Source organism: Lepidochelys kempii, chromosome 11, assembly GCF_965140285.1.
Source record: "Lepidochelys kempii isolate rLepKem1 chromosome 11, rLepKem1.hap1, whole genome shotgun sequence".
NCBI lineage: Eukaryota > Metazoa > Chordata > Testudines > Cheloniidae > Lepidochelys > Lepidochelys kempii.
In genome coordinates this window covers 42,473,174-42,498,545 of record NC_136390.1, presented here as the reverse complement: position 1 = coordinate 42,498,545, position 25,372 = coordinate 42,473,174, and the positions used below count along the sequence as shown (strand labels likewise).

The 25,372-nt window shown below is 42.7% G+C and overlaps 1 protein-coding gene across 4 annotated transcripts in view; it reads left to right on the top strand.

The window, feature by feature from the left end:
* Positions 1–18,402, top strand: part of CHN1 (chimerin 1) — a 161,862-nt gene extending 143,460 nt beyond the window's left edge. For all 4 annotated transcript variants that reach the window (XM_073305918.2, XM_073305919.2, XM_073305920.2 and 1 more), the window contains 5 exons: positions 11,738–11,911; positions 12,776–12,853; positions 14,022–14,159; positions 15,065–15,170; positions 17,528–18,402. In XM_073305918.2, coding sequence (XP_073162019.1) covers positions 11,738–11,911; positions 12,776–12,853; positions 14,022–14,159; positions 15,065–15,170; positions 17,528–17,699 — 668 coding nt within the window. In that variant the 3' untranslated portion in view covers positions 17,700–18,402. The remainder of the gene's footprint in view (positions 1–11,737; positions 11,912–12,775; positions 12,854–14,021; positions 14,160–15,064; positions 15,171–17,527) is intronic.
* The last annotated feature ends 6,970 nt before the right edge of the window (positions 18,403–25,372 follow it).

The window sequence follows — 25,372 nt, the reverse complement described above, 5'->3', positions numbered from 1 at the left end:
AGAATAGACAGTCTGCTCATTACCAGAGAACCATGGAGTAGGGAAAGCAGTTTGGGAGCATATCATGTATGCTTGAGACCTGTTTTTGTCCTGGTGCCACTTAGAAGAGCAGCCCAGGTCAGTAGTTACACTAAGATCAATACAATATGTCAACAAATGGTGTTTGCTTTGGGTATCATAGCATTTACGAGTAATGCTAATTATCAGTGCCCATAAAACTAAAGAATGGTAAATGATTATGCGCGCTACAGAGAGAGTAAACTTTAATTTTTGAAGTAAAGAAAAGAGAATTTAACTGCCGTAAAAGGAAAGCTACTATTTGATGAATGATGTATTGGGGCAAATTCCTTTACATCTGTTCACCCTCATTAAAGCAATACTAATAGTTAGCTCTTACGTAGCACTCCTCATCTGCAGATCTCAAAGTGCTTTACAAAGGTGGGTAGTGGTATTATCCCCTTATGTCAAATGGGGAAACTGAGGAACAAGTCTTAAGTGACTTGCCCAAGGTAACACAGTGATTTAATGCCAGGCCCAAGAATAGAACCCAGGCCTCCTGCCCCTTTCCCACACCACTTTGCAGTTATCATAAATGTCTGGAGAATCTCTTAGAACTCTTAGAGGAAAATGTAAATCTACCTTTCAGTACCTTAAACCATCCCCTCAGAAAGACAGAATACATAAATGTCTTTCAGCTTAATTTATAAATATACAGTAACTGCTCACTTAACGTCCTCCCGCTTAATGTTGTTTCAAAGTTACATCACTGCTCCATTAGGAAACATGCTCATTTAAAGTTGTACAATGCTCCCTTATAACGTCGTTTGGCTGCCTGCTTTGTCCACTGCACGTAGGATTCTGTGGAAGAGCAGCGACTTTACAAGGGAGCATTGCACAAGTTCCTCTTCTCCGCCTCCTCCCCCTCCCTCCCAGCGCTTCCCTCATCACCAAACATCTGTTTGGCAGCAGGGAAATGCTGGGAGGGTGGGGGAGGAGCAGGAAAGTGCCGCATCTCTGCTCCTCCCCCACCCTCCCAGCACTGTTGTTGGAACTAATTAGTGTTCCCTTTGCATGTTATACATGACATTATACAAATAATGTACCTTTTTTGATAGAATTCTATTGTGCCATGCAATTTATTACCAGTTCAAATTGGAAATATCCATATCTTTTAAGAAGGAAGTCAGGTGGCCATTAGGTGCAGGGAGAAGTGGCATCATATGACGTCCACTGCAATGTTATTAATTGTAGATTATGGATTTATCATGTCAGAATCGGACCCTAAATAGGCACCCCTTTGCCAAAGTACAGTTCTCAGGAGGTGATATGATACCATCCACAGGTACTCACCGGCTGTAAACACCAAAGTCAAGATCATGCCGTTTCAGCATAGATCTTCATTAGGGACATGTACTCCCCAGCATAGCTGATAACAGGAAGGGACAGAGCCGTGGTTCTACCTAATTCCCCCTCTCCCTGCTACATCTGGGGTGCCAAGTGCCTCTGGGGAAGTAATTCTGGAGGAGTCTCTGAGCTCTGGAACTGAAATTCTGCTCAGAATTTATGGCATGCCAGTGTCAGAACAAGGGGAGGCCTTAGTTCCTCCTCTCCTACTGTACACCTGTGCCAGAGCTACTCACAATCCAGCCCCAAGGAGGGAGAACAAAAACAGGCTGCAGGGATTAAAAATGTAAGTGAGATGATGTGGTGAAATTAAGAGAAATATCATTTTAACCTAAATAGCACACAAAATTTCTAAGAGAAGGAGTGGAATTGATCCCTAACTTTCTGTGCAGTCCGTGGGTAGAATTTTAACAAGTGGAAGTGCTGGGAGGGAGGGAGAGGAGCAGGGAAGCGCCGCTTCTCCGCTCCTCCCCTTCCCTCCCAGAAAGTCCCAGGAAGTGGGAGGAGCGGGGATGCAGCGTGCTCCGGGGAGGAGGTGGAGTGGGGGTGGGAAGAGGCGGGCCTGGAGCATCCCCCAGCAAAGTCAGCGCCTGTTCTTCTGGGGGGAAGCTGCTGCTGCTACTGCACAAGGTGCTTCCTAGTATCCTTGCTTGTCTCATTGTCTTCAGCAGGCTGTGCCGATGTGAGGTAAGCCAGGGGCATGTCCCAACCACAGTACTGTACAGTATATAATGCCTTTTGTCTGCCCAAAAAAAATTTCCTTGGAACCTAACCCCCCGCATTTACATTAAAACGTATGGGAAAATTGGATTCGTTTAACATCGTTGCACTTAAAGTTGCATTTTTCAGGAACATAACTACAAGATTAAGTGAGGAGTTACTGTAATTTATAAAGTATATTACATGTGATATAATTTCAATAGAGCATGCTCAGCAGCCACATTTACCAGTAAGCAAAAGGAAATCTAAAACGGACTAAATCAAATCAACAGCACAGCAAAAAGTGACAGCTATGCGTATTTTATTCTCAGCCAATATTTGTAATGGGCGCTCATAGGGCAGTATTAATATGCATATATTTTTGGGCTCTGCTCATGCATTAATATGATCACATTATTTCTTCTTTCAGCTCAATGGACTAAAGTCAATATTAGTTGCTTCAGAAAAATTGTGCAATCTTTTTCTGGGCTTCCTAGGAAAGCATTGGCTATGTCAGGCTCATTTCTCATACATGTAATGCCACAGCCTATCCAAACTCTTAGAGTAAGATCAATATGCTATTAAAAATAGTATAGCTTACCTGAAACTTTTTCAAAAACAACATCTATAAAGTCTGTTTTATTCCGAAATTTGTAAACTTGTCTACCTGCTCATGAATTTCTAAATGTACTTTTTGGTGAAGGATGGCTGCAGCTTGATGATAACATACAAAAGAAACCTATACTCAACTACAAATCCAGCCAATGAAATGATCCACTTATACAATGACCTTACTGAAGTCAATGAGAGTTTTGCTATTGACCTCTGCGGGGCCTAGATTTCACCCATAGTCTCTTAAATCTTTCCTTTATTCTGGACTTTACTGGGCGATATGTTACTTTATGTAATTTGTGTGGTTTTAACAAATAAGGGTCACATTTTTCTTTTAGGGCCTGACCCAACTCCCATGGAAGTCAATGAAAAGACACTGATGTACCGCCACAGGAGTTGGATCAGACCCTTTATTTGGTGTAAATCAGCATTTAATCCACTGAAGTAAACTGAAAAGGAGTACTTGTGGCACCTTAGAGACTAACCAATTTATTTGAGCATGAGCTTTCGTGAGCTACAGCTCACTTCATCGGATGCATACCGTGGAAACTGCAGCAGACTTTATATATACACAGAGAATATGAAACAATACCTCCTCCCACCCCACTGTCCTGCTGGTAATAGCTGATCTAAAGTGATCATCAGGTGGGCCATTTCCAGCACAAATCCAGGTTTTCTCACCCTCCACCCCCCACCCCCACAAATTCACTCTCCTGCTGGTGATAGCCCATCCAAAGTGACAACTCTTTACACAATGTGCATGATAATCAAGTTGGGCTATTTCCTGCACAAATCCAGGTTTTTTCACATCCCCCCACCCCCATACACACACAAACTCACTCTCCTGCTGGTAATAGCTCATCCAAACTGACCACTCTCCAAGTTTAAATCCAAGTTAAACCAGAACATCTGGGGGGGGGTAGGAAAAAACAAGAGGAAACAGGCTACCTTGCATAATGACTTAGCCACTCCCAGTCTCTATTTAAGCCTAAATTAATAGTATCCAATTTGCAAATGAATTCCAATTCAGCAGTTTCTCGCTGGAGCCTGGATTTGAAGTTTTTTTGTTTTAAGATAGCGACCTTCATGTCTGTGATTGCGTGACCAGAGAGATTGAAGTGTTCTCCGACTGGTTTATGAATGTTATAATTCTTGACATCTGATTTGTGTCCATTTATTCTTTTACGTAGAGACTGTCCAGTTTGACCAATGTACATGGCAGAGGGGCATTGCTGGCACATGATGGCATATATCACATTGGTGGATGTGCAGGTGAACGAGCCTCTGATAGTGTCGGTGATCTTCCTGATAACACCATCCTGGCCACTATGGATGTAGAAGCCCTCTACACCAACATTCCACACAAAGATGGACTACAAGCCGTCAAGAACACTATCCCCGATAATGTCACGGCTAACCTGGTGGCTGAACTTTGTGACTTTGTCCTTACCCATAACTATTTCATATTTGGGGACAATGTATACCTTCAGATCAGCGGCACTGCTATGGGTACCTGCATGGCCCCACAGTATGCCAACATTTTTATGGCTGATTTAGAACAACGCTTCCTCAGCTCTCGTCCCCTAAAGCCCCTACTCTACTTGCGCTATATTGATGACATCTTCATCATCTGGACCCATGGAAAAGAAGCCCTTGAGGAATTCCACCATGATTTCAACAATTTCCATCCCACCACCAACCTCAGCCTGGTCCAGTCCACACAAGAGATCCACTTCCTGGACACTACAGTGCTAATAAACAATGGTCACATAAACACCACCCTATACCGGAAACCTACTGACCGCTATTCCTACCTGCATGCCTCCAGCTTTCACCCTGACCACACCACACGATCCATCGTCTACAGCCAAGCTCTGCGATACAACCGCATTTGCTCCAACCCCTCAGACAGAGACAAACACCTACAAGATCTCTGTCAAGCTTTCTTACAACTACAATACCCACCTGCAGAAGTAAAGAAACAGATTGATAGAGCCAGAAGAGTTCCCAGAAGTTACCTACTACAGGACAGGCCTAACAAAGAAAATAACAGAACGCCACTAGCCGTCACCTTCAGCCCCCAACTAAAACCCCTCCAACTCATTATTAAGGATCTACAACCTATCCTAAAGGATGACCCAACACTCTCAAAAATCTTGGGAGACAGGCCAGTCCTTGCCTACAGACAGCCCCGCAACCTGAAGCAAATACTCACCAACAACCACACACCACACAACAGAACCACTAACCCAGGAACTTATCCTTGCAACAAAGCCCGTTGCCAATTGTGCCCACATATCTATTCAGGGGACACCATCACAGGGCCTAATAACATCAGCCACACTCTCAGAGGCTCGTTCACCTGCATATCCACCAATGTGATATATGCCATCATGTGCCAGCAATGCCCCTCTGCCATGTACATTGGTCAAACTGGACAGTCTCTACGTAAAAGAATAAATGGACACAAATCAGATGTCAAGAATTATAACATTCATAAACCAGTCGGAGAACACTTCAATCTCTCTGGTCACGCAATCACCGACATGAAGGTCGCTATCTTAAAACAAAAAAACTTCAAATCCAGACTCCAGCGAGAAACTGCTGAATTGGAATTCATTTGCAAATTGGATACTATTAATTTAGGCTTAAATAGAGACTGGGAGTGGCTAAGTCATTATGCAAGGTAGCCTGTTTCCTCTTGTTTTTTCCTACCCCACACCCCCCCAGATGTTCTGGTTTAACTTGGATTTAAACTTGGAGAGTGGTCAGTTTGGATGAGCTATTACCAGCAGGAGAGTGAGTTTGTGTGTGTATGGGGGTGGGGGGATGTGAAAAAACCTTGATTTGTGCAGGAAATAGCCCAACTTGATTATCATGCACATTGTGTAAAGAGTTGTCACTTTGGATGGGCTATCACCAGCAGGAGAGTGAATTTGTGTGGGGGGGTGGAGGGTGAGAAAACCTGGATTTGTGCTGGAAATGGCCCACCTGATGATCACTTTAGATCAGCTATTACCAGCAGGACAGTGGGGTGGGAGGAGGTATTGTTTCATATTCTCTGTGTATATATAAAGTCTGCTGCAGTTTCCACGGCATGCATCCGATGAAGTGAGCTGTAGCTCACGAAAGCTCATGCTCAAATAAATTGGTTAGTCTCTAAGGTGCCACAAGTACTCCTTTTCTTTTTGCGAATACAGACTAACACGGCTGTTACTCTGAAGTAAACTGAGTTACTCAGGATTTACTTCATTGTAACTGAGAGTAGAAATTGGACGTAAGCATGAAATAAAACAAACTCTTGGGTCTGAAGCCTGCTAATCTTATTCATGCAAGTAGCCCAATTGAAATCAGCGGAACTACTTGTATGAGTATGGCAAATGGATTTTAGAGCCTGATCCGTAGAGGTGCTGAGCATTTGAAGCCAGTGGAAGTAGTGAGTGCTTGATACCACTCAGGATTCAGTTCTGGCCCTCCAAAAATGTCAGGATTCTAAGATATTGCAAAGCAGATGTGCTACGCTCTGGGATTTGAAAAAGAAACAAACAAAAAAACCCGACAATTTATCTTACAATACCCTGTGTTCCAGCTTCCCAAATTTAGGCTGAATATCACTACTGTAGAAAGTTTGAACAATGGATTGCTCTGGGATTTTGTAGTACTCTGTTGGAAAGCAGCCTGTCATGTTACTCATGCACTTTTTACCTTGCTTGAATAAGCAAACAGATAATCATTCTTATATTGGTGTGTAACCAGCACCAAGTTAAACTCTCATCAAATCCTGAAAATGAAAGCCTACTGACTAAAACAATACCATTCTGCTTCCACAGAGTATTGTGAACTCAGAGAAACGACCGTCCCCATGACAAAAGCATAACAAAATGGCTATGTTTCAACTTTATTTAAAAAGCAACAACATTATTCTTGTTTTAAACTATGCATTTAAATCTTACAAAAATATTAATTTTGAGTTGTCACAGGACTTCAGTCTCAGATAAGGACCAAAAACATAGCTTTTTTTTTTTAAAGCCTGCAAAGCATAATAATAATGGTAATAGAAATGTGCTCTGCCTTTTATAAACCTCTCTTAAAGCATGATATATTCCTCAGGAGTGTTTATAACCCTTGCAGCAGTGTTCTGATGTATGAGAACCAATGAAGTGTACAAAGCATAAAGATGGAAAAGCAATGTTGATTTTTAAACATTTCTGGTGTTAATGAGACCTGATCCAAAGCCCCTTCAAATCAATGGGAATCTTTTCATTGACTTAATTGGGCTTTGAAGCAGACCCCAAAAGGATTAGCAGTAACTCAGGTAATTACATTTGTTTTTTTAGAAATATGATTTTCAGCTTGAAATGTCCCTGCAAGCGAAACATTTTAATAAAATAGCACTTTGTTGAATGCAAATATCCTTAAGATGACCATGGAAAATGTAAAGATTGTTTTAATTCAAGCATAGGACATTTGTAAATACATGTTTTTCATTCTTATATACTTAAAAATGAATTATCCTTGTTCTCACAATAGTGTAGCTCTAAGATATCTACTCTCCCATCAGTGTGGGTAGATGTGTGCTCACAAGACCAACCCAATTCCATAAATAGCCTTTCAACTTGCTTACACCTCAGTTGAAACAGACCTTTAAGAGTTTAAACATTGTTTCTGAAAATGTTTTGCTCCCTGTTTAATATTTAAATCTTTAAAGATAAAGTACTTGCAGTATGCTGTAATGAATGGCTCTTGCAGCAATTTTAGTACATATGATAATTATGCATACAAAAGCTGTATTAAAAACATTATAAAGATTGCAAAGTCAATCACTCAAAAGGCATGACATGCCAGAATTAAGGTTGCAAGTACACTCTTAATTCAGCCCCCTTGTGTGTTTTCATTATCATAGTCTTTAATTACATAATCACATACTGTTTTTTTTCCCCAAGACCTTTGCCTCATTCTGGGCACAGAATGGATGGTGCTCACTTAATAAATGGCTATTTTGTATTTTGTTTTCTCGTAGTTGCTCAATGTGTGGCCCCAGGCCTTACTTGCTACACATTATTCATGTCTGCTCTGAAAACTGAATTTTTAATTTCTTCATGGGCTTTCCACTGTGATTTTCACTATAGTATCTGAATGCTTCACAAACATTTAATTAATTTATTTTTAAATACCCCTGTGAAATGAGGCGGTGGTATTATCCCCATTGTACAGACAGGGAGCCGAGGCACAAAGAGATTAAGGTCAAAAGTGTTCACTAATTTTGGGTATCCAATTTGAAACATCTAGGATCTGATATTTTTCAGAGTATTTAGCATTATATAGCACTTCATATGTTCAAAGCAAAATTCCCATTGATTTCAGTTGTATCTGAGAGAGCGCAGCACTTCTGGAAATCAGAGCCCAGAGTCTCAAGTTGGGCAACCATCAGATAAGGAGCATGCAACTAGTGACCACCTGTGAAAAGTCTGGTTGAAGTCACTTGCCTAGCACCATACAGGAATTCTGTGGCAGAGGCAGGGATAGAATCCAGTTCTTCACGGGAGCATTCAACTGCCTTAACCAGGAGACTGTCCTTTCTCTTTCTGCAATCCCCTCCCTCATTCACTACCCACCTTCCATCTTCTGCAACAAATGAAGCCGAGGTCCTACAGACAACAGCCTTCATTAGACAACCCTGATGATTCATCCTCAGAGCAGGTCCATCATATGCACTGAATGAGATAGCACTCGTTTGGAAAAAACAGTATGTGATCATGTAATTAAAGACTGTTGTCATAATGCAAATGCACAAGGGTACATCCAGACTTTACCCCTTGGGCCCCATCCCCTCCAACTTGTCCTTCCCCAGTCTTTTCCTCATCCCTGTCTCCTTTTCCCAGTCCCATTCTTGTCACCTAGCCACTCCCTGTCTCTACTCCTTAGGCTTCTCATCTCAGTGCCAATACCCTTGCCCAGACAATCTAGTACCCTCTCACACAGCTCCTCATCCGATCAGTCTCTTGTCCTCCTCTGCCCAAATTCCTTGTCCCTCCGTTTTACAGGGGGAGAAATTGAGACACAGGATGATTAAGGACCAAATCCTAAAAGCAAGCAAGGGGCCAGGCTCTGCTCTGGAGTTCTTCACAGCCTGAATGAGGAAGGGTTAGGCTCCTAACCTCCTGCCATAGAGTGGTGCTGTGCCACAAACACTATGAAGTCTCAGAAGCACAACAATCTCTGTAGAGGGTCTGTTCCCCCTCCAGGAAAGAGGGTGGCTGGTGGATCTGAGTAATCTACTGCCCTCACCCCCAGTAATTTTTCCAACCCCCACCATGTGTTAGGGTGGAGGGAAGCCAACAGAACTGAACTCTGCAGCGTGCAGTGGGCCACCCTCCTTGCACAAGTCTTCTGATCCTGCCCCACTGGTGCCAGTTCTGCTAGATCAGGGTCTGCTGTGTAGGAGGAGGCTGTACTCTACGTTATTCGCCTAAGGTCACCCAGGAAGTTTGTGGCATTAGTAGGTGCAGAACCCAGAATTCCTGGCTCCTCATCCTGTCCCTTAATTACAAGATCACTTTCTTTTCTTCATGGAAGGGAACTATTCTTACACTTAAAGAGTGAAATAGAATTGTAAGCAGTCATTTTGTCTGGAACAGGGTTCATAAATTTTGACTGATTGAATGTGACATGTTGAACTTTTATTGTTACCAAGAGATTGAGCACTTTACAATAAATTCTAAGTGACAAAACTCTTTAGCCTTACAACCCTATTAAGAAAACAAAGTGCTTTTTGTAATAGCATATGATCGACTGAGTTGGAATTAAACTAAGATACAAACATTGGCTTTTGCTGTTGTATAAAAGAGAGCCACATCATATGTGGACTATTTACTGTAAATTAAAATATCAACAAAATCAGTGATAATCAGATACAAAGGTGACTCCTCTATAGACACTAGATATTGGGAGGGGCAGAGGGAAGGGAAGGGATACTGTAAATCTTCACCATGGCCCCAATCCTCCAAACTCTTACATGCGTTTAACTTTAATTCTATGAGTAGTCCCCTTGAGATCAATGAATAATTGAAATCAATGGGACTACTCATGGTAGAAAAGTTAAGCACACTGGAAATCTTTGCTGGATTAAGGCCTAAGAGAGTGTACACTCTAGGCTCTGTGCTGTTTTGCTGTGGCAATTCAGCATGTCACTTTGTAGGATTGGGCTCTGGGTGACATTTGTATTGCCAGTTACCAATGAAAGTTCAAGATACTCAGCATCTTGCAAGACAGGGGTCCCTACTGCAAGACAGCAGAGACCTGATGAAACTCCCAGTGAAGTCAGAAGGAACTAGGTTGGGCTTCAGACAAGGCAAAATGCTGCTCATACATCATTGCACAAGACTTATGGATTCAAATCATGGATATGAACATTCTATTAACTTAAAAGGAACTGCATTGCTTAGTCTGTCTTCACTATGCTTTCTTGTTGTATTATTGCTGGTTTCCCCGCTTTTTTCCTACATATGGAGCATTAGTGTTCATAGTTATGCTTGGCCCATTTTTGTACAGAATGAATGTTTTTTCTGCATATCTGATTTCAATTAAATTGTACTCTAAAATGAACCAAACCTTCATTTGTAAAATGTTTACAATAAAACTGTGGAACTGTTCTTTAAATAAATTGGGATTGGTCCTGCTCTGGGCAGGGGGTTGGACTAGATGACTTCCAGAGGTCCCTTCCAACTCTGATATTCTATGATTCTATGACATTCTTCCCAAATTCATTTGAATTTAAATAGAATTATTTGGATTGCCAGTTTTCTGGGCTTTCTCTTTCAAAAACCCAGTCTATGAAACAGCATTGGAAGTAATACCTCCTCCCCTACCCTGCTCAGGGTTAAGAGTAAATGTCACAATCTATCCCTAAGGGTGTGTCTACCCTGCAGGATTCTTTTGGCAGTGTGTAGTGCACATACACGCATAGCTCTCAGAGTACAAGTATAAACAGCAGCATAGACAGTGAAACATGGATTAAGCCAGTCAAAACACACCTGAAGGATGTGGGTATAAACCCAGAGTACGTACCTAGACGTCCTCTACTGGGCCAAGCCATGCCTTCCCAGCACCACTGCTATTTTTAGCTGTGTAGTGTCCCGTTACCTCTCATTACTGGTCCCCTTCTCCTTTGCAGGGAAAGACTCCAACAGTGGACGGAGTGGGGGTGGGGTGGAAGGGTGGGAAAAGGCTGACAGATCTCAACAGCTGGAGCCTTTCTCCTATGCAGGGGAAGACTCCAGCAACTCCCCTCTGCTGGAGCCATTCCCTGCTATAAGGAAAGGCTCCAGCAGCAGTGAAAGTCTCTGCCAGCTCCCGCACTGCTGAAGCCCTTCCTCTGGAAGGGAGTAAGCAGCAGGGAAAGGCTCAGCCTTGTTTCAGCTTCTCCCCACTGCCAGGGCCTTTCACTGCCACGTGTAGCTACACACCACAGATGCAGTGTGCTTTTGGCTGCAGCATGTAGCTATACATACACTACATGCCACCGAAAGTGGTTTGTAGTGTAGACTTAGCCTAAAATAAATATAAAGATACGGGGAAGGTATTAGATCATGAGATAGTCACATATAAAATATAGGAAGAGAAAAACATTACAGAGTAATAGATCTCTTCCCCTATGGAAAAGTCCTACAGAATGTAATGGGGATTAAACCAATAGGGTTCTGTTGAAATTACTGTACAAACCTATGCGATTTGATAGAGAATTAAGGACTTGGACCATTTGATTTTCAATCGGTTGATTTCTGTTAAATCCTGTAGTAGAGGAAACGTCTGTTTTTGCATCTTAGAATGGAATGTATTCAGCTAGTAAGTGTTCTTTAAAATCTGCACCAGTCCTTTTCAGCTTACTCACAGGAGCAGTCCTTACAGGAATGAGGTCTGCAGGATCAGACCCCTGTAGAAGTAATACATACTTTATTATATTAACATTACAGCACATTTTCACCCAACGTTGGGTTAATTGTTTTTTCATTTTTTCTCCCAGATTGTGGTTTAAATGTTCACAAGCAGTGTTCCAAAATGGTCCCAAATGACTGCAAGCCAGATCTGAAGCATGTCAAAAAAGTGTACAGCTGTGACCTTACGACGCTAGTAAAAGCACACATCACTAAAAGGCCAATGGTAGTAGACATGTGTATTAGAGAAATTGAATCTAGAGGTAAGACATCATTAATGGACTTTGGTTGCTTTAATGATAATCCCTTTAGATTGATCTGGGTCATTTGGGTTTTCGCTGAATTTATGTTTGCTCAAAACAGTTTCAAACAGGGTATTTTATGACTGCCAATTATTCTACACAGTTCATATCATACTTGGTGTTATTTGTTGGTTCACAAATATCTGATTTTTTTAAAAGCTCTACTGAAATTACTTAGTCTTATAAGGACTCCTCTAATTAATGCACAAGAAATGGACAGATGTAATGCATGTTTTATAATGCACAGCATACAGTACTGTTTTGACATAGCTTCATGCTTGCTAAATTCCAGTCTTGGATGATCTCCTATCTCATTGATGTACATGTGCATCTTCCGCCTCCTATACTTCCCATGGTATTTTAATCAGAAAGATTAACACAGTAAAAACTAGAGTAGCCAATATTTACATATTTCATCTTCATAGTTCTCCCAGCCCACATTTAATATTCTTTACTAGAATATATGGTTTGCTTCTAAAATATTTACTGTACATCTAATATGCTAATCTCAATTAGCTGATTAAAAAGAATTAGCTTGTAATTGGGCTAATCTGTTTTTTCACCTCTTGGAATCATTATCATAAACATGACTACATAAAATGATTGGGAGCTGAGCCTAAGAATGCAGTTGATGCAAGGGTCAGGGTTAAAAGGATGGGGGTGAAATTGTATTCCAAATGAAAAACCTGGTAAAGCTTTTGAAACCTAACTAACCTTGTTGCCTCATTACCTTAAATGAAGAACCTGGGCAGGGACAAGCCAGTTTTAAGGGAGATGCAAAGTTAATACTAATTTTAATCAAGTGAAAATGTTCTCTCCTAACAGGTCTTAATTCTGAAGGACTATACAGAGTTTCAGGCTTTAGTGACCTAATTGAAGATGTCAAAATGGCATTTGACAGAGGTATCTGCTTTTGTATCTACTGCAACTTTTATGCCAGCACATTTGAAGGGTTCTGTTCAGCCCTAGGGGTGCCTCAGCACAGGCTCCATCTGCCTGTTGGGCTCTGCAGATGCGGAGGCTGGTCATTATGCTGAGTGGAGGGGTACCCCACCTGGACAAACACACAAATCGCATTTTGGCCTGGGTTGCCAAAAGCTGCCCTTTTCCCTTCGGCAGAGTTTGTCTCTCCACAGCCTGACTATGACAGTTTGGCTCTTGGCAATGATGTCATTGGGATAGGAAAGTAGTGAACATTCTCAGTTATTGTCCTGATTTACGAGTGAACCCCCAGGCTCCTCTCTCGGTGGGATCATGAGTCAGCTGGAGAAGAACCTTAAAGGAGCAGTGCAACTCGAAGCCCTCTCCCTGAATGATAACTCCAAAATAATAAGGAACTCATGGGCTAAACATCCTTCCTCTTCCACCAAAGGCAATGAGAGAAATAAGGAGTTCCCACCCTCAATACCCCACAGTAGCAATCAGGGGTGGGGAGATGTGTTCCCTCCCCATATGTTTTTTTACTGAGCCAAAAATTCCATCCCTCTTTGCCTCTCAAGGCTACTGGGGCTACACAAAGAGAGTTCAAATAACACCTGCCTTCTGTGTGGTCCTAGCTGGGCTTGAGGTGCTGGACAAATTCAGGCCCTGGCCTAGTGCCCATTGAACTCAAGAATAAATAGCACCACTGCTCTGAGAGGGTGAGCACATGCCTGTCCTAGCGACTAAGTACTAAAAACATTTTCCTTTTTGCAAACATTCCTCATTTCCCATTCAGCGCTGACAAATGTGTTTTTGGCAAAGTGATATGTTCAAATATAGTTGATCTGCAACACATTTTTACAACACAGACAGTCACCATTAAAACAGTCACATGGGTTTCTGCATAACATTTTTTTGTTAATCTTAGATGAAAAAAGGACTTGTCTCTGTACAAAAGGCTTTAGGCTTTATCCTGAAACAGTGAAATTCACAGTCAAAGAACAGGTTTTATTGGTTAGTTTACATACTCCAGAATCTGTGGCTGTGCTGATCTTAATAATTGCTAAACAGCCTAGATTTTTCCACTGAATATTAGTCTAGATCTATTTATATTTGTAAAACATTAATGTCAGCTGCTTTCTATACACAGATGGGGAAAAAGCAGATATTTCTGTGAATATGTATGAAGATATCAATATTATCACTGGTGCACTTAAATTGTACTTCAGGGATTTGCCAATTCCACTTATCACATACGATGCCTACCCAAAATTTATAGATTCTGCAAGTAAGTATAAAATAACATTTTTCCTGTTTTTCTTTGTCCCTTTTTCTCTCTCTGTTTTGTTTTTTAACGTGTTATTAATTAAGTACTGCTTAAGCTCTTCACATGAGTGCTATAAATTGAGATGAAAGCAGAACTGAGTATGTGCCATAGATTATAAGAATGTTGTACTAAGTGATCTTTGTTTCAGTTTCTCCTCCATTTTTCTCAAATGTTTCCTTTTCACTACGCATACTGGAAAGATATGTTCTCATAGTACATATGAAGAACCACAGTTACTGTGCAGGATGAGTAACCCCTTTTCCTGTCACCAAGTGTTGAATGATCCTATTTATCTGACAATGTCATAATTCAAAGTACCCTTCATTTTATTTTACTGTGAATGATGTAATTTATGAGAGTGATTGGTAATGAGATAAAGGACCCCTAGGGATGAAATCTCAGACCCATTGAAGTCAATGGCAAAACTCGAGTAGACTTGAGTAGGCCCAGAATTTCACCTCTAGGTCACTTGTGCAAAACTAGTCCAAGTCAGTAGTAATTACTATCTTGACAACTTTTTCAGTACCTATGAGGAATGTCTTGGTGGACTCAGTCCAGTTCCTAGTGGACAGGAATTCACGTCACAACTCATCACAGCTCTTCTCCTCTAACACTGTTCTTGACAGTGCATTGGGGAGGCCATGGAAACTGTCACAACAGAGTCATTCCAGAAGAGACCTCCCAGAAAAAGGATTAAAATTGATTAAAGCTAAACCAAAGCTCATTGACATAATCGGGAGATAAACAGGCAGATTTAGTCATGAGGATTCCTTTCCGACCTGTCACTCCCCAAACCTACCGTGTGTCTACTTCTCTGCTTGAAGTCTGGCATTGTCTGCACTGATATTTAAATGTTTCTGTTTCAGAAACCATGGATCCTGATGAACAGTTGGAAACACTTCATGAAGCATTGAAACTACTGCCACCTGCACACTGTGAAACCTTAAGGTATCTCATGGCACATTTAAAGAGGTATGTTGTTTATTTTAAAAGACATTAGATGAATTCCTCTGAAACAAAGGCCAATCCGCAGTCTCTACATAAGTCTGTGTAAGCCCCACAAGATGTATTTGGGACCTGGTACGGGTTTCTATAAAGCAAATTCTGAGTTGTTTTTATAAATTTAACACAGCACTACAGTCTCTCCAGTGTCATTTGTTATAGCAGAATGAACAAACAAACTTAAATATGTCTTAAAAGAATAGAGTATTAGAATACACTAAAACAGACACACAAACATTATGCTTTCTCCCACTTTTCTGCACTCTCCATAGGCCTTAAGGACTAGACCAATAAAAAAACCACAATTTTGATGCAAATAATAATAATAATAATAATAGTAATAATAGTAATAATATACCTAACTAATGTTTATTCTACTTTTAGGTACTGCAAATATCTACAAGGCAAAAAACTATTCCCCTTCTGTAGTCAAAGTATATACAAAACCACAGAGTAAAAAATGGAATTGGCATATTAGCTACTCTGCCCATTTTGTTTGTGACATGTACCTATTGTCAGCATGTACCTATTGTCATGAGTAATCATTTCTTGCCTTATAAATAGCTTCATTTTAAGCCTTTTTAGTGAAAACACAGTTCCACTGTAGGATTTGTTGAGTCTGCTGAGTATGTCTAGCAAAATGCAACCCCAGGGCTGCTGCATGTTCTGGACCAGATATGTCAGTGTCCACTTATTTCAGTGGAACTTCAAATGAATGTATTAGTTCAGACTTAGGAATGGAAGCCCAGCAGCAAAGTAGTTAAGCAAATTTTAGTACTTGTAATGCAGCTAGCTCATTGGCTTTTTGCAAAATTCAGCTAATTAGCCATTGCTCCTTTATTTGGAGTCATAAACTAGGAAGCAGAGTTTTGGAAATACCAGAATAATATGTCAAAAAAAAGAGGACATCAAATTCTGACAACTATTGTATATGCCTGAAGGGATTTTATTCATCACAGGAGATTAGATAGTGCAGAATTTACATGTTTTTATAACCCACAAACTTCCTACAAATGGATATTTAGTCATTTACAAGAATCCTTATGGAGATTTGTTTCATGGTAAAGCAGTAGTGTATATTAAGTCCTTTGTTTAGTCTGTGAACAAACTCATTTATAAATCTGAATTTGTTTTATTGAGAAAGGCAATTAACTGCCATAAACCAAAGCAGAAGTTTAGTGTCTCTAGACAGCATTTTGTTTACTATTATTATGCCAGTAAACAGAATTTGCGGAGACATTTATTCAGTGTCTCTGTACTTCTTAACTATATACTGTCTGCGAATACTCTATATATTCTGCTCTGTGTGCATATGTGGTAAATTACATGCTGCGGTCCACCCAAAGATAATATATTAGCAGATGGTGCGCTTTGGAACAGGCACTGGTGGAACCTACGTTCCAGATAACCAGCAATAGGAAGGTGCTACAAGTGGTGGCAAAGCTGCACTAGCAGTTTATAACCCCACTCTGTTAGGACCCAAGAGCTGCCTGATGCAGCTAAGGAGGGGTGGAGTAAGCCTGCCAAAGCCCTGACTTAGCACCTTTGTTAGATGGCCTCTACAAATGAGGCTCCACTGCGGCCCTGATGGATTTTAAAGCAGCCCCAGGGTGAGTCCCTGTTCAGGTGCTCCTGCTCTTGTCTGTGCCAGGGATGTAATTTGCATGGCTTGTGCCTGTGGGAGATCCCGTATAGTCCAGTTGACCACTTTATGTCATGGTTAGTTTGCAGTGTATACATCAAATGAATTCAGATAATAAAATGCATGAGAGAGAAACAGTTTGAGCCTGGTGAGTCCAATCAGGTTTCCCCTATCCTGTAAGTGGGAACACTACACTTGTGGTGAGTTTTAAATTGGTAATCTTATTACAATCCTGTAAAGAGGATCTTTAAACTAAGTTTTCCCTCCCTGCCTAAATGGCCCTCAACACATTTATAAATGGCAAAAGTAGCATTACTGTGCACCCATGTTCTGATTTGTAGCAACATACCACACACACATACCCTAAACCCAGATTATGCCTGCTAGAAGCACCAATAGTCTGTGCAGGAAGGAAGAATGGTGGATCAGAAAACATACAACTAACTACACCACACAGTGCATATACTCACCTAATCCCTAGATACTCCCCAGAACACCTCTGTGTGGTTCCTGTTGCACAGGGCCTGTGAAGAAGTCTCTCCACAGGTTTTTGGGAAAGGCAAAGAATGCACTTTTTGCTCCTCCCTTCTGCCCAGGGGTTTTCAGACACATGTCTATGTGCACCGTGTCAGCAACCAATATTTGGTATGAGATGCCTTGTGTTTAATATTGTCCTCCTTTACAGGGTAACCCTTCATGAAAAGGAGAATCTCATGAATGCAGAGAATCTTGGCATTGTTTTTGGACCAACCCTTATGCGAGCACCAGAACTAGATGCAATGGCTGCACTGAATGATATCCGTTACCAGAGACTTGTGGTGGAGATGCTCATAAAAAATGAAGACATTTTATTTTGAATGTTTTGTTTTGTTCTTTCTAAAAAAGGAAACAACAATATTCTGTGGAGGAAGGAATATTTTAATGTAATTTAACTGGCTCTTGTTGCTGAATTCCATATTTGCTAGAGCTTTTGATGTATACAGGATAAAAATGAAGGAACTCTGTGTCGCTTCTGTAGTGCCATTCAGCTGATGTTGAAAAAAGGTTAACACATTTTCCAGTACTAGTAATCCTGGGTGTTTATCATGTTTAAAACAAAAATCTAAAGCTCTGTTGCATGATTGGCTCCCTGTTCTCCCTGCTTTGGTGAAGAACTTTCTGCAAAAGAAACAAGAGAACTGGTGCAGCATCTTTTATAAGCATCTTCATTCTGGATAGTTTGTGATTGTAATTTAGCATGTTTCTCAGTGTAAACCTATTGTGAATTTGCTTTTATGTTCTACGTAATTGGTTTCTGATACTAAAAAAGAATGATTTCTGTGAAATGGGACTTCTGCCTATATGCTGATATTTCCTATCATTCTTTTCCCACTTTCTTGGGTGATTTCTTCCTGGTTTCTCTCAGTTCTTTTATCATGTAGTAATTTGTTTTTAACAGAAACAAAATGTGTACTTTGTCACTTTAAGTAATTCTTCATGCCTTTTATCATGGTTGCAGTAAAATCTGCAAGACTGTACAATGTTTCCCTTATTGTTATTTCAATTGTAATTTTGTATTTTTATCGGGCATGCATATATTAATTTATTAAATTTTGCTATTAGAAATCTCACATTGTGCTGTGTTTTTTTAATTAATTAAAATATTTTCAATGCCTTTGTTTTCATATTTATATTCACAAAATAAAATCTCAACTCATTTCTGGTTGAGCTATTTGAATTATGTGTGGCATTTTGGCACTCAGAATATATTGAATGACCTTTGACTGAAAAGAGACAATTTATAGTTCTGTTATTTTTTTGGCAGGACATTCCCAATCTAAATAGCTTGGAGTCTGACACTTGTTAAGATTCCCATCAAATTCTCATGATTATTTTATTAGCAACATTCTTTAATCAGCATCCAGAACATTTTTCAAGAGCTCATCAGCACCTCTTAAACAACAAAAACAAAAACTAATGAAGTACTGCAAAGCCTCCAGTACTATTAATAACTAACTTTCTATGAATTTTTTCAAAAAATTTAGTTATTTGCCTGTATACAGGCCGGCATTGCAATTTACAGTTACACAAATAAAGGTGGCCAGAATAGGTGAATCCACTACTTATTTACAGATATACCAAACTATATTTGCTTCAGGCTTAAATTGTTCAACATTGACCCCGACACTTCTGTCCTTCCTTCACACACACACACACCCCCCGCTCTCCCCATCTCCTCCATATGAAGGGGAAGTGACCAAAAATTATCTCGGACAGAGCAATGCATACAAATTGCTTCTTATCAACCTTTCAGCAGTCCCAGTGATATAGTCACTTCGTGTATTCGCATTTTATTCTCTAGAAATGCTCCTGAGTGTGACAAAGCAATATTATTCCATCCATCGGTGTAGAGTCTGACTGCATATCTCTAAGCAAGTTAACACCAAAAGTCATACCATTAAGTTTTAGTAAACTAGCAAGCACTATTTTCTCAGCTTTCACAATTTCTATAAGACTGGTACTCCAATGAATTTTGTTTGGCATTGTTGGAATTTTCTGTACTGTTGTACTCACAGCCCTTAAAACAAATAAACAAACCAAATTTTTTCATGTTAAGGTTTCTGACTCACTCTTGTCACCAAGAATGGCAGACCAGATTTGTCCACGTGCAATATGACTATACCAGGTCTTTACCTCCTAAAATATATTGGACCTGATTCTCCATTGCCTTGCACATGTGTAATCATTTACACAAGTGCAAAGTGACTGCACACTGCATGTAAAATGTTACCATTCTGATTCGCATTTATGGAGCAAGCGAAGCAAGGTCTGATGCTCAACTCAGTGGCATTTCTCAGGCTGTAAAAAGATAACTTGGGAACACTGCAATCAATCAATTTCAAAATTGCAGGGAATGTTCTAGGCATCAGCGGGCACAATACTATTTATTTTGGTACAAATCAGAACAGCAGAAAAGCCTGATTCACAGGAAAAGCAGGAGGCCCAAACTGCCTGGTGCTGCAGACAGAGCAATCTCTCTGTTGCCCCATGCTGCTGCCTCCATGTATCGGGGCAGCAGCTTAATCTGCTGCCTAGAGACATTCCCTGTAGCCTGGAATCCAACAAAAAAAGAAGAAATAAAAAGGAGAGCTCTTTACCTGGAATGTTTATAGCGGGAAGAGGGGGACGTGGGGAAAGGGGAATGAGTGACTCAGTGGGGTAAGGGGGGGTAGAAGGTTGGGAACTAAAGGGTTGGGCAGTGGTGGTGGAAGAAGCAGGGACCAGGGGGCGTGGAGGAGGAAGAAGGAACTCACACAGGACTGGGGGGGTCTAAGTGATCATGATGGGGGAAGTAGGGAATCAATGGGGAACGTGTGGGGGAAAGTGGACTGTGGGGGGTAGGGTGTGATGAGGGAAGCAGGGACCGAGGGAGTGTGGTTGCGGGGGACTCCATTTTGCCAACTCATGGGATTTTTTTCTCTTGTGACAGACGTTTGTCAGTCAGGGCTGGAGCCAGTCTGGCAACGACACAAGAAGCTCCAGTTAGCTAGCAGATGTGAGCCTTCGGATTGACTGCCCACCCTCCTTGCCCGCCTTCTAGGACAAAGCAACCAATCACGGCTGCTGCAGGAAGCTCCCATCCCCTCAACAACCTGAAGCCATTCTCACAACAGGTGCAGGGGGACAGAAAGAGGCCAGCAGCCCAGGGCAGCTCCGTTCTCCCGTCCCCACCCCCATGAGCAATAGAGGGGCCAGGTCTTCTCCTCCCCCCTCCCTCACTGCACCCGCAGCCAGGGAAGGGACAGAAGGGGTTAAAAACCCCTGGAGCTGCCTCCCTAGGCTGGTGTGGGGAGAGGAGGCCCCACTGCAGCCCTCCAGGCCTGGGTGTGTGTTAAGAACCCAGCAGAAGCAGAGGTGAGGCTGGGGGACTGAACGGATGGCAGCAGGTGGGCTGGGCAGATGCAGCAGGTTGATGAGGGGACGGGAGGTAGGGGTACAGGATTAATTGCTGAGCAGAGAACAGGCAGATGTGGAGATGAGAACTCCTGCGGTGGGGGCCAAAATCACCTTACCCAATGAATTTGGGATTGCCCCCACACACATATGGGATGTCGAAAGACAGACCAAACGACACAGTATAGTCTTTTTTAGGCCCATCATGATTTTGGGGGGTTTGGTCATGATTTGTGTTGTCTTGAAGTTGGCAATACTGGAAACTAGATGGACAGAGGTGGGGGGCAGGGATCCAGAGTGGGGAAATGGAAATGGGGAGGAAGAAAGTGGGCCCCATGGAGTGATGGAGCTGGAGGGGGGTGGAAAGGAGGGCACACAGAGACCCTGCCATGAAGGCGAAGGTGGGAAGTGGGGGGCACCCTGAGGCCCTGGCCCTGAAGGAAAGATCATGGTGAAGGCTGGTTTGGGGGAAAATTGAAATGGTGGTGCACACACTGCCCATGGTTGCAGGGAGACCCTGAAATAGAGGGGGATGGGAGGGTTCCATATAGGGAGCCTGTTGGTAGCAGCTGGAGAATGCCAGGGGCCCCTGGGGCATGCAACTCACTTGGCCTACTGAGCTACACAGCAGATTTTACACTGACTTGCACAGCTGTAAGTGAATACAAGCAGTACAGGCAAACCTGTCACAGCTGAAAGGTCTCTGCTTGCTCCTCATCTTGGATTGGGTGGAGGGCTGTGGTTGAGTTACTTGTTCCTGCAGCTGACTGCTCTGGGAAAGGGTGGGGCTGGGCTGCTGGACCATAGCTGGGTGCTTAAGGTGGCTGCTCATGGCCCTTGCTCCCAGGAAACTTGGGACTATAGCTGTTACTCCAGGGGCCAGGGCATGGCATGAGGACTAGAGCACCACATAGTAGGACCCCAGCCTTGGCTCCAAGCTTTGGGGTAAACTAGGAGACTAAGCTCTAGGCTTTCTGCCGTCTTTGTCTCCTGAGTCTCTTGAACAAGTATGTGCAGTTCACCAAGAGTGGGGCCTTCTCTTGTCCCAGGGTCTGCAGTAATTACCCGTTCCCTGATTTTAGTTCCTGGATGGGGTTGAGCAACAATCCCTGGATCACAAAGAACCATGTAGCAATGCGCTGGCCCGCTGCTGCTCCGGTATTCCTTTCTTAGGAAGGACTTGAGCACTGCTAATGCTCCCGGCCCGCCAAGCCTCTGCGCCGTGGTGGTAAAGTGTGACCACTTCCCGCCCCTGCCTACATCAATGGTTCAGTCTCTTCTGTGCTGTGGCAGCCGGGCCGTGGCAAAGGAATGAGCGAGCAGCCACCTCTTCCCAGAGGCTTCAGGAAGTGGGGACTGGCCTAGTGTGGTGGCTCACTTCCTGCTCAGCGGAGTGTGCTGCTGGGTTAGAGCTGGTTGGGCCCAGCACCAGCAGGATGTGGCATTCTGGAAGCACCGGGCTCCAACTCCTCTCCCAGGCAATCAAGTACACAGCTTGCGTTGCTGGCCAGACAGGACCTTATCCACTGGCGCCCCCAGACCGGCAGAGTAGTGGGAGGGGGAGAACCAGCAGGCTGCATCCCAGCAGAGGCTGGTTGGCTCCTGTTTGGGGCATGCCAGGTGCAGAACAGGCTGCTGCACTCAGAGCTATTGCTGTGCCAGCTGCCCAAGACAGGCAGTGTGGATCCTGGGATGCCCAAGGCCAGGACCTGGGTCTTCTGCTGCCTGCTGGGCACCTGCTGGTGCAAAGAGCTTCCTGAGCATATGTGTCCTGGTGGTGGTGTGATTTGCCTAACTGATCCTGGTGTGCCAATACCAGTGGGACCTGCTGCTCTGGACTGAGAGCCTGGCCAGCCTGGCCGGGATGCTGCTCTTCACCATGAGTTTCATCATGGTCGCCTTCCCTTATGGCTCAGGCTACTGGTGTGCAATAAAAAGTATGCACCTTTCCGGCACTTTTTTGGGAAGCCAGAACAGCTGTCCAGTACTTTTATTTTTAGGACTGGAGCTCTGTGGATAACATTGCTAAAGTTAAGATAAAAGGCTCAAAGATATGCCTGTGCTCATCTTATCTGTCCTAGCACTCGCTGCTGGGTTCATACGGCGCTGCAGTAACAGCCTCAGGCGCCCTTTTGCGTGTTCATACACGGCTGCTCTAATGGCCCCGTATCCCCTCTGCTGCTTTTGGAATACACTGCATTGCTCTAACAGCTCCATACGCCCTCTGCTGGATGTATACTGTGCTACTCTAATGGTCCCATGTGCTTTCTCCCCTGTGTAAATGACCTAATACACTATCCGCTGTTATACCACACTGGTCTAACAGCGCCTCACCATCTTCTGAATATTCCAGTTCTCAGGTCTTTGGTGCATTGCCCTCCCAGTGTTGTACTCCTAAATCATCTTTAGGTCCATGATCTTTTTTTTTAATAATGTTTGCCAACTTTTATGAGTCCTTGCGTTGTTTGAACTGCTATGCTTGTAGATACGTTATCTCAGATTCTTCCCTGCCTCTGGATTGCTTTTCACCATGCTGCCAATGCATAATGCCCTCAAAGCCAGCACAGACAGCCATGAGAGCAGTGCCCCTTTGTAGGGACATCCTCCAGTGTTCTAGAGCTGGTATAGAGAGTCACGTACGACCAGTTCTCAGCAGCCGGCATAATGTGGCCAGATAAGGGGTCATCTCTGGGACTTCCCTGTGCCCTGGCTATCCTGTTGTAATGACACTTTGGGTATGTTGACACTGCATGTGAAGGTGTGACTGTAGCACGGATCAGTATACCCAGGCGAGCTTTAATCGAGCCAACACAGGTAGTGTACATGGTACAGGCTAGCAACTGGGACCCTGGTTCCACAACAGACTGTACTTGAGTGGCTAGCCTGGGCTGAAGCCCATGCCACTATATCTACATCATTACTATCTGACAGGTTTCAGAGTAGCAGCCGTGTTAGTCTGTATTCGCAAAAAGAAAGGAGTACTTGTGGCACCTTAGAGACTAACAAATTTATTTGAGCATAAGCTTTCGTGAAGTGAGCTGTAGCTCACTAAAGCTTATGCTCAAATAAATTGGTTAGTCTCTAAGGTGCCACAAGTACTCCTTTTCTTCTTGCGAATACAGACTAACACGGCTGCTACTCTGAAACCTGTCATTATGCAAGGCACTGCATTTAGCCGTATGGAGTGAAAATCTATCAACTTCATGAAAAAACTCCTAAAGATACAGACAGACATCATCTTCCTTTCCAAATGCAAACAGATGGACATCGTACCAAAAGGACTGAAGGTAAAAAATCCATTACAATCTACATACCACACAGACTATGCTGACAGCTTGTGCCACACGCTCTCAAAGAAACTGCGGAACCACCTGATCAACATTCTCTACAGCAAACAGGGAAAGATTAAGCATGAGCTCTCTAAACTGGATACTCTCATAAAAAAACCAACCTTCCACACAAACTTCCTTGTGGCTGGACTTTACAAAAACTAGATAAGCCATTTACAACACACACTTTGCTTCTCTACAAAAGAAAAAGGACACTAAACTACTACATGCCACAAGGGGCCATAACAGTGGTTCCCTTAACACATCCAGCAATATTGTTAATCTATCCAACTATACTCTTCGCCCAGCAGAAGAATCTGTCCTATCTCGGGGCCTCTCCTTCTGCCCCTCCACCCCCACAAACATGATACAGTTCTGTGGTGACCTAGAATCCTATTTTCGATGTCTCTGACTCAAGGAATATTTCCAACACACCTCTGAACAACATACTAATCCACAGAGACCTTCCTACCAAGACTACAAAAAGAAGGATTCTGGGTGGACTCCTCCTGAAGGTCGAAACCACAGACTGGACTTCTACATAGAGTGCTTCCGCCAACGTGCACGGGCTGAAAAGACTGAATGCATCCGATGAAGTGAGCTGTAGCTCACGAAAGCTCATGCTCAAATAAATGTGTTAGTCTCTAAGGTGCCACAAGTACTCCGTATCATTACTATCGTAACTCACATTAGCTAAATTAAAGCTAGTGCACACATGCCTACCCATGCTACAATCACACTTTCATGTGCAGTGTAGATATACCCTTTGCATCCTTTGGCAGAGTAGATTTTAGTGGATTGTCCAAAGAACACACAGTGAAAGAACTTTTGTTCTGAATTCCTGTCTGTGCAAAATCCATCTGTTCAAAGCGTATTGCAGGAACTGCATGCTAAACAGGAGTAATGTGGATAATTTTATCAGCCTTTGTCTATCCATGCTTTCTCCAATATGAAGTACACCACTTATCCGGTCCAAGTGTGCGAACAGATTGGTGCTGTTGACAATAATGATTGTATGCCTCACTTTTCGTATCAGCCTTTAGAAGCACTGGCACATCTAGAGCAACATTGCCAGTTGCTCAGAAGAAAACTGGATTGGCCCCAAAATAAGTTGGAGAAAACAAACCCAAAATCTCAGACACTGGTTGGACTCTCAATAGCCAACAGCCAATGAGCAAGGGGGGTTTCATGTTAGCTGCTATTGAACTTGCCCTGGGCACATTCCTGTTCGTTGCTGGTGCTGGAAACACCATCCCTCCTTGCATTGA